This window comes from Suncus etruscus, chromosome 1, assembly GCF_024139225.1.
Source record: "Suncus etruscus isolate mSunEtr1 chromosome 1, mSunEtr1.pri.cur, whole genome shotgun sequence".
Lineage (NCBI taxonomy): Eukaryota > Metazoa > Chordata > Mammalia > Eulipotyphla > Soricidae > Suncus > Suncus etruscus.
This window is the reverse complement of record NC_064848.1, coordinates 101,629,737-101,639,847: the sequence shown is the minus strand read 5'-3', so window position 1 is coordinate 101,639,847 and position 10,111 is coordinate 101,629,737. Positions and strand designations below refer to the sequence as shown.

The window sequence follows — 10,111 nt, the reverse complement described above, 5'->3', positions numbered from 1 at the left end:
TTGTACTCCATTAAAGTAGGAGAGATTGCTCCCTTATTTTGATTTGTTTTGTTTTGGGGCTATACTGGCAGTGCTCAGGGTTTAGTCTTGGCTCTACTCTCAGGGATCACTTCTGGTGGGCTGGGAAACCAAGGGTTGAAACCGGGTTAGCTGTGTGCAAGGCAAGCACCCTAACCCACTATACTACTGCTCTGGTCCCACAGAGATTTTCACTTTTAATTGGATTTCCAAAACCAGAAGTGGAAGTTAGAGGAATTTTGGTGCAAACCAAACCATAAGCTTTCAATAATACAATGCTAAATATTGAAACAAAACAAAACAAAAGCTAAGTGTGATTTAAAGTTAAAGCCAGAACATATTTAGTGAGAACCTGCTCTGTGGAAACCTCTGGGCGGGAGCAAAGAGCTTTCAAGCTAAAAATCTAAACATATAATGGGAGGTTAAGCTGTTTGGTGAGTTCAGAGAACAATGTGAGAACAGAGGTGTGGGGAAGGTCAGAGTGGAGGGGTGGGGAAGGTGAAGACCCCTCAGAAAGTGGGGACTATATTATTGCAATAAGGAACCACTCCTCCAGGTTCTGCTTCTTAGTTTTAGCAGTCCAGGAGGGTCAAGGTGGAACTGTTCACTAGGTTCCTGCTCCCCACCAAATTCCCTGTCAGTGTCCAGGACTGAAGAGGCCATCTGGGGAGAATGAACTGACGCTTGAGGGCCTTGAGGGACTTGCAGGAAGGAGCGAAAGGGAGGTGGAGGACCAAGAAAATCTCCACCCCAATCACCTCAGGCGTGTGTGGATGGGGAGGAGTATTCCATAGGCAATCTCTCTCTTGGGGTTGCTAGGTAGCTGTTCCTCACACCAGGAGAGGGCGTTACAACAAAAGGAGCCCTGGGTCCCTTCCTGGGAGTAAGACGTGGGTCGAGTGAGAGCGGGAGAGCGCCGATGCGTTTTCGACACGGTGTTACGGACACCACAGGACCTGGGTGGGAGTCGTTTTCCTCAGGGAAGAATCAACCATGAAAACCAGACAGCGCCGGCTATTTCAGCTGGGCTCGATAATACGCTGGGTGACACTGGGGGGAACGCCAGCACCCACAATCTGGGCTCACAATTGAGGCGCGGCCCTCCTGCGTGCAGACCAGACCGTCCGCGCGGAAAGCGAGCCGCCAACTTGCAGCCCGGCGTCCTGACAGCTGCCCACGCGCCGGGGCGGGGCTCCGGGATTTCGCTTCCAAGCCGGAGGGCAAGCCCCGCCCCCCAGGGGCGCGCCGTGATTGGCTCGCGACGAGACGGTGAGGGCCCGAAGGTGCTCTGCAGCGGCTGAGGCGCCGTTGCTGCTGGCCGGCCGTGGGTGGGGGCGGTTGGGTTTGCGGGGCTTGCGGGCACGCACGCGCACGCTGGCTGCCGAGGTCCCCGAGGCGAGGCGAGGCGAGGCGAGGCGAGGCGAGGCGCGCCGGACGCCAATCCGCACGCGCCGCGGGACGGCCGCCGGCGCGCGCGAGGGCGGGGGAGCTGCGTGCCCGCGTGCGCGCGTGTCTGTGCGAGGCTCGCGAGCTCCCTCCGCCGCCAGTCAGTCAGTCCCGCTCCCGCCCACCCGCCCTCCCAGCCATCCTCCCAGCCATCCTTCCAGCCCCTGGCGCGCCGAAAGCCCGGGGACGCCGGGGCGGGGTGGGGCCGGGCGGGGCGGGCGGGGCGGCGCCCAGACCCGGGGTGGGGGGCGCGGGGCAGCCGCCTGCCATGGCCACCCGCAGCCTGGGGGGCCTGAGCGGGAGCCGCGGGGGCGGCGGCAAGAAGAGCTTGAGCGCCCGGAATGCGGCGGTGGAGCGCAGGAACCTCATCACGGTGTGCAGGTACTGCGCGCGGCGCGGGGGCCGGGAGGCCTGTGGGGTCCCGCGCTGGGCCCCGGCGCGCCGGACGCGGCCCGGGGAGAGCCGGCGCGGGGCGGGGCCGGGGAGGGAGGTTTGTTTGCGACGCGGGTCCCGCGCGCCTGCCGCTCGGTCCGGGCTGGCCGTCTGGCCCCGCCCTGGCGCTGGCAGCTCCTGGGCTTTTTGTTTTGCTCCTTCGCCTAGTCCCGTGCACTGTCCTGGCCCGTCTTCGCCCACTCCCGCCCACTCTTCAAATGGACCCCACCATGGTCACCCTCAAACTCCCGAAGACGGCTCCCCCCCCCCCCCCCCGTGCAATCACACACACACGCGCTCGTGCGTGCCCGTCTTCTCCCCATCTTTAAGCATCCCTGCTCGCGGGATTCTGGACCGAGCTGTCTGGCAGTGATTCGGTTCTCGCAGCGTTCGCTGACCTGGCGGACCTACGTAGCAGTCAGTCCCTCTTTTCTCTCTGGAAACATCACGGGATTCAGCATTCATTCGCTCTACACCTCCTAGTCGGAAACAATGGATTTAAATAAATAAAACACACACACACACACACACACACACACACACACACACACACACACTCAGAGATACTGCCGAATCTTATTTAGGGATTACAAAAAAAAGTGAAGTCACTGCATCTGTTTCTTAGAAACTTCTCTGAATCCTGCCTGAAGTCATTGAATTATACATTTGGTCTGTCTGTCCTTGGATTCTGCATGCAAAACTGGGGCTAGGGGTGGGGAGTTCGGGGTGAGGCGGAGGGGATCCACTGCTAGACCCTGGCTGGGGCAGGTAATACCTGGTTTGAGGGTGACCATGGTGGGGTCCATTTGAAGAGAGAAACCTGTACTCGTCAAACATGCCGTGTAAACAATGTTCCCACAGTTAATAAAATGTATTTTTTTTTCAATGGGGAAAAAGGAAATCTCTTTCATCAAATTCCTCATCCTCAACCTTGATAATTAATTCTCCACGAATCCGAAAACCCATTTTTTTTTCTTTTGGAATGTATATCTATTTTCCTTCATTTCCTTGTCTAAAGACACGCCTACGTGTTTAGTAATTGACTTTAAAATACTTAGACAAATATTCACCTTTCTGGCAGAAATACCTGCCTCATTGTTATGGCAAACCATAAAATAATATGAAATTTTCTTAGTATGCCACTTTGGTCAGTAGGAAGCCATCTTTTGAAAAAGGAAATGCTGTGTTAATTTTTTTTAATAGGAAACCATACCCAGTGGTGGGTGTTATGTCCCTGGGGATTGCTTCTCACTGATGGTTGGCCAGGAAGATCATTTTAATCTAAACACAACGATTTTTCAAGTAAGGTACCTGGAACAATAAGAAAGGCCTATTGTTTCACTTTTATTTTACACATATTAAAGCCCCCCCCCTTTTTTTTTAAATAAAGAGGTTGGTTTTAAACAGGCTCTACCAAATATGGTGCTTCTTGTGGAATATCTTTCAGAAATGGTCCACTAGAGTTAAACTTCATAAGATAGTGATCTTGTCTGCCTTGATTCCTTGTCTTTAAAAATAATTGTACTATAGAAATTGAAGAATTAATTTCAGTAATGTGTACTCTCTGTTCCTTTCAATTTTTGTCATCAATACTTTGAGGTGATTTAATATTCATTTTTGCCCTCATGAGAGGCTGTTAGGAAGAAAGGTTTGTGTCATATTTTTTTTTAATTTTTGTTACATTTAAGACATAGTTACATCACACCAATTTTGGACAGATACTTGGGCTAATTCCATTTTCATTGCATTATACTTTTCTACTATTAAATGATTATAAGTACAGACGTAAGTTAAATTTGACATTTAAATATAGAATAGTACTCAACATTTCCATTCTGGTATGTAATATCAACTTGAGTATTTATGTGGATAATATCTCTGTTGGTAAACATAATGTTTAGTAATAAGATTTGTTTTATAGGCCTTTTATTAGTTTCAAAGGATTTTTACTTTTCAAATTCAATATAATAAATAAGCAAGTTTTTCTATTTTTGTCAATTTTCAATGCCTTTCAGAGTTATTAAGTTTGCATGAGAGTGAAGTGGAAACATAACTGGATATTTCTACTTTGCTATCATCAAACCCATACAACTTTTCATTTCGAGATTTTATATCTGTAAAATAATATTGAGCTGGATAGTTGATAACCTTCAATAGTACCTTAAAGTTAATAACTTCAAGCAAAATGTGCTCATACATGTTTTCAAATTTCTCTAAGTATCAACAGGGAATTGGTAACTATATTTAATGGTAGCTACATGAGGAAGCTGAAGTTTTCTCTGTAAACAAAGTCATTTTGAATTGCTCCTTTCATTTTACGATTCTATGTTGATGTTCTGAAAATATTAGGAAATATTGGAAAATTTACAAAACCAAAACAACACAATCCCCCCCATTACACACATATATTTTTGGTTTTATCTCATAATACTTACGCAAAATGCCTTTCCTTAACCTTAAGATTTAAAGCCTTATAGGAGAACAAAACTGTTAAAAGTTGAACTTTGGAGGCCAGAGCGATGACGCAGCGGTAAGGTGTTTGCCTTGCACGCATCTGACCTAGGATAGACCGCGGTTTGATCCCCAGCATTCCATATGGTTCTCCAAGCCAGGAGCGATTTCTGAGCATAGCCAGGAGTAACCCCTGAGTGCCACAGGGTGTGGCCCCCAAACAAACAAGTTGAACTTTGGTGAATTTTTAGTGAATTTTTGGTTATGTCAAGGGAGTCAAGAATTGAATTTTGGTTCATTGCCATGTAAATAGTAATTTTATCAGTTTTTTCTCTCTGGTATATTTGGTTTGTTAATTAAAACATTTGCATGATGTTTTCTTTTTTTTTTTTTTTTCTTTTATTGGTTTTTGGGCCACACCCGGTGATGCTCAGGGGTTACTCCTGGCTATGCATTTGGAAATCGCTCCTGGCTTGGGGGACCTTATGGAATGCTGGAGGATCAAACCGTGGCCTGTCCTGGGTCAGCCGCTTGCAAGCACCCTACCAATGCACCACTGCTCTGGCCCCTCATTATGTTTTCTTTTTTTTTTTGTTTGTTTGTTTTGTTTGTTTTGGGTCACACCCAGCAGCGCTCAGGGGTTACTCCTGGCTCTATGCTCAGAAATTGCTCCTGTCAGGCCAAGGGGACCATATGGGATTCCGGGATTTAAACCACCAACCTTCTGCATGCAAGGCAAGTGCCTTACCTCCATGCTATCTCTCCAGCCCCCTCATGATGTTTTCTTAACAAATGAGTATTTATCATATTTTTCACAGATTATGATGGAAAGTAGGTCAGTTAAGTCTTCTCTGTATTTTCTACTCAATTCCAAAATACCCTTAGACTGTCTTTGTGTACCAAACAATATTTTTTCTGAATATTATATGCAGTTTGGAACTTAGAAAAATATGTAGTTAATAATCATCCTTATAAAATCTACATTTTGAGCCCCACCCAAACCCAACATCTTCCAGGCAGAAAAACAGCCCACCTTCCTCTACTATGCTCTAATGAAAATTATGGCAGCTGAATCTTCCCAGGTAGTCTATTCCAGGCTCTGGGGCCTTCTCAGAATGGGTGGGGCAGATTTCCCTTTCTACCCAAAGCCATAGTAGCCCACCCTTATACCTGGCACCCTACAACTTAATCTTATCAAACTTCCAAGCTACTAAATTTGTTTCAAATCTATAGATTCTAGACTGCATTCTGCTTGTGGCCGTGAAACAGCTCACAATTTTATAGTAGTGTCAGCCCAGTAGTATCACAGGAAATCTGATTGAATAGTTACATAGAAATCTACCAAGCTGGTTCTGGGAGCTAGAGGCTTTCGCTGGCATGGGGAGTGGAAAACTTAATGCCAAAGACCTTTTACCAAGCTTGTGGGAGGCTGAGGGGCTCGGGCTGCTCCCAACAGTCTTCCCTCTCCTTCCTCCCAGACTCCAGGGTCCATCCCTTGTCACCTATTTAGGGGGCCAGTGAGTTGGGTGCCAGGGAGGAGTTTAAAGGGGACCCCAGGCCTTCTCAATCCCCATTCAGCACAAAAGGGGCAGCCTGTGGAAGTTGCCAGCAACTTTCCTTCCCACCAATCTCCATTCTCAAAACTGCGCAGGGGCAGTATAGATATATAAAGTATTTATATATAGGTATATAAAGTATATATAAAGATATATGAAATATAGATAGTTTAATAGGATATCATAGGGATTAATGTATGTTTGCAATATACACAATGTTTATGTTGTATACTGTCCTGACCCCCTTGGCTCACCACCTTACAAGCTCATTTCTAGTCCTTCAATCCCTCACTCCCACCTGCTATTACCCACAGTTATCCCTTTTTACCCTCAGTTCTTGGATCCTCACAAGCTGGTCATTATCCTCACTCAAGCCAGCTGCCAACCAGCACCCAACCCAAAGTGAAAAAATATACTCTCAGCCTGAGAAGAAACCAATACTCTGCTACTATTGATCTACTCTTAGTGGCATCCTTTCCTCCACCTCCCTTCACTGTGGACCTTTGTTTGATACCAGACTTGGTTTCTGAGAAGTTCCTGCTCAAGGACATTTCCTTATATGGGACTGCTGGGAGCTGTTTTTCAGACTCCACAAGGCCAAATCACAGACCAAAGCAGTCCCCTGGATTTAACATCTCCACCCTCCCCCGACTATTTCTAAAGACATAAAAGGGACATGTATATCTCCTTTGAATATCTTAGATGCATTCCCTTAACAGCTATAACCCTTATTGAATATCCTCTTTTTTTTTTTTTTTTTTTTTTTTTTTTTTGGTTTTTGGGTCACACCCGGCAGTGCTCAGGGGTTATTCCTGGCTCCAGGCTCAGAAATTGCTCCTGGCAGGCACGGGGGACCATATGGGATGCCGGGATTCAACCGATGACCTCCTGCATGAAAGGCAAACGCTTTACCTCCATGCTATCTCTCCGGCCCTGAATATCCTCTTATATAGTGACAATTTCCCCCACTGTTGTGGTTTTTTTTGTTTTGTTTTTTTGTTTTGTTTTGTGATCTGTTCAATAAGGAATTCTGGTAGAAGAGTCTCTCTGTTTAGAGTTCATTTTAGAACCAAGTAATGGGGATTGTTGGACTTGTTCCCTCGGCCCCCATATGCACCAATAATACCTTGTGGCATTGTTCTTCTTTTGTATAGGCACATTAAAATGGGAAAATATTACATATGCAAACAGGTTCTTATCTAATAGAGATAGGTACACACAATTTTGTAATGCAATGGGACCTTACACCCTGAACATTGCCTTAATGACCTGGCTCAGGCCTCAGAAGAACGGGCATTATCCATTCTCCCCTGAACCATGGATTCCGTCTACCGAAACAACCACGGTTATCTATAACATCACCAGGAAGCAAACCTCTACCAGGGAAGACCCTACTGCTGCCTGGCATCAACTTACTTTTAAGAGAGTTCTCTTAACACCCAGACATCTTAGCAACAGCAACAACCTGCTTTCAGGGCAGGGCTCTCCACATTGCCCTCTAATGGTGAGGTGAAACTAGATGATGGTCCACATCATCCTGACTTTGATGAAGGATATGCACAGAAACCTGACACCAACAACAGCAATTGTTCGAAAAAATTTTACTGGGACCCCAGAGAATGACTCAGGGATTGGACAACCTAGTATGCCTGGAGCCCTGAGTTGGTCTTCTGCCAGAAAACTTTAGGGTGAGGTCTCCTTGTATTTGGGCCAAGGCTTTTCCTTTTCATTTCCCCCATATTTTGCTGGGAATATGCAAACAACAACAGTTGCCACCCTCACACCATTTTTACTGTATTTCTTTAACTCTTATCCTTAAAAAAAAATAAAAGAGCTTATTAAACCTTCTGCTAGTGCTTTAATGAGTTCATTGGTGATTAAATAATTTTCAAAAATATACTTGCTACTGAACTTTTTTTTTTTCTTTCTCTTCCATCTCTTTAGTTTCTTTCTCTTTTCTATTTTTTTTTAATAACTTTGCTTTTGGTCACCTTGAAACAAATGTATTATGATCAGTTATGTTAACTATGTGCTGCATTTTCTTTAAATAAAAATTTTTTTTTTGGTTTTTGGGTCACACCCTGCAGTGCTCGGGTCACTCCTGGGTCTATGCTCAGAAGTTGTTCCTGGCAGGCTCGGGGGACCATATGGGATGCCGGGATTTGAACCACCGACCTGCATGTAAGGCAAACGCTTTACCTCCATTCTATTTCTCCGGCCCCTCTTTAAATAAATTTAATAAAAAAATAAATTTACCAAGCTGAGTGAGCCTAACTATTAACACAGAAAGCTCAACCAGTACCAATCACAGTCCAGTAAATCCTTAAACTCTGACTTTAGTAACACATAAAGTTAAAAAAGTTATTTCAAATTGACGCTTGTAGATCTTTTTAATAATTCCATTTGCCTTTGTGTTGTAACATACAATTTGAAGTAATTTGGTTTGTGCCTGCAAGGGGGCAAGCTATGGTGGTTGGTAGGAAATTGGAAATACTGGAGAAGAGAAGGTCACATTAGTGGTGGGACTGGTGTTTGATTGTTTCTAGAAGTTTTTTTGGTAGTCTTTAAGATTTTCTAAATATAGTATCATGTCATCTGCAAACAGTGAGAATGTGACTTCTTTCTTTCCTATCCTGATCCCTTTGATATATATATGTATATATACATATATATGTATATATATGTATATATATACATATATATATATATATATATATATATTCTTCCATATTGCTGTGGCAAATACTGTATTGAATAGAAGTGATGGTAGGGGCAACCTAGTCTTGAGCCAGGTCTTAGGGGAATGGCTTTTAGGTTTTCCCCAATGAGTATATATTCCATGGGTTTGTGATAAGTGCCCTTAACTATATTGAGAAAAGTTCCTTCAATTCCCATCTGTTGAAAGTTTTTATCATGAAAGGGTGTTGGATCAAATGCTTTCTCTGTATCTATTGCTATGATTATATGATTTTATTTTTATTGATATGTGTATTATATTGATTGACTTGTGTATGTTAAATATCTTTGCATCTCTGGAAAAATCCTACTTGGTCATGGTGTAGGACTTTCTTGATGAGCTGTTGGATTCGATTTGCTAGTATTTTATTGAGGATCTTTGCATTTCTATTCATCAAGAATATTGGCCTATAGTCCACTTTTTTTGTGTGTGGCATTTCTGACTACTTTTTGTATCAGGATAATATTAGCTTCATAAAAAACTATTTGGGAATGTTTCTGCTTCTGCAATTTCCTGGAAGAGCCTGAAAAAGATTGGCAATAGGTTCTTTCTTTTTTTTTTTTTTTTGTTTGTTTGTTTGTTTTTTGGGTCACACCCGGCAGTGCTCAGGAGTTATTCCTGGCTCCAGGCTCAGAAATTGCTCCTGGCAGGCACGGGGGACCACATGGGGCGCCGGGATTCGAACCGATGACCTCCTGCATGAAAGGCAAACGCCTTACCTCCATGCTATCTCTCCAGCCCCGGCAATAGGTTCTTTCTAAAGGAACCTTGAAAAAATTCACTAATGAATCCATCTGGGCCTGGGTTTTTGTTTTGGGGAAAGAATTTTGATTACAATTTCAATTTACTCAACAGTGATATGTATGTTCAGATATTCAAGATCATCTTGGTTCAACCTTGGGAGTTCATAGGAGTCCAAGGATTTATCCATTTCCATTTCTTACAGGATCTCTTATTTTGTGGCATCAAGGTTCACTAAGTAATCGCAGATTACCTTTTGAATTTCTGTAGTATATGTAGTGACCTCCCCCTTTTCATTTCTGATTCGGTTTAAGTTTCTCTTTTGTGAGTCTTGCTAATGGTGTATCGATCTTGCTTATTTTTTAAGAACCAACTTTTGCTTTCTTTGGTTGTTTGGATTGTTTTGGTGTTTCCAGTTCATTAATTTCTGCTCTAAGTTTTATTATTTCCTTGCATCTGCCTATTTTTGGTTCATTTTATTGATCATTTTCTAATAATTTAAGTTGTGTCATAAATTTATGCATTCTTCTTGATGAATACTTGCAAAGCTATAAATTTTCCTCTATAAATTTCCACTGCTTTTGCTGTGTCCCACAAATTCTGATAATTCATGTCTTCATCCTCATTTGTTTCCAGAAATCTTTTTATTTTCTCTTTGATATCATCTCTGACCCACTGATTGTTCAATAGTGAGCTGTTTACTTTCCAGATGTTAAAGTTATTTCTCCAC

At 43.8% G+C, this 10,111-nt stretch overlaps 1 protein-coding gene across 2 annotated transcripts in view; it reads left to right on the top strand.

The window, feature by feature from the left end:
* Positions 1–1,732: 1,732 nt before the first annotated feature.
* The window catches only part of RUNDC3B (RUN domain containing 3B), a 152,652-nt gene continuing 144,273 nt past the window's right edge, over positions 1,733–10,111 (top strand). For both annotated transcript variants that reach the window (XM_049769034.1, XM_049769028.1), the window contains exon 1: positions 1,733–1,845. In XM_049769034.1, coding sequence (XP_049624991.1) covers positions 1,733–1,845 — 113 coding nt within the window. The remainder of the gene's footprint in view (positions 1,846–10,111) is intronic.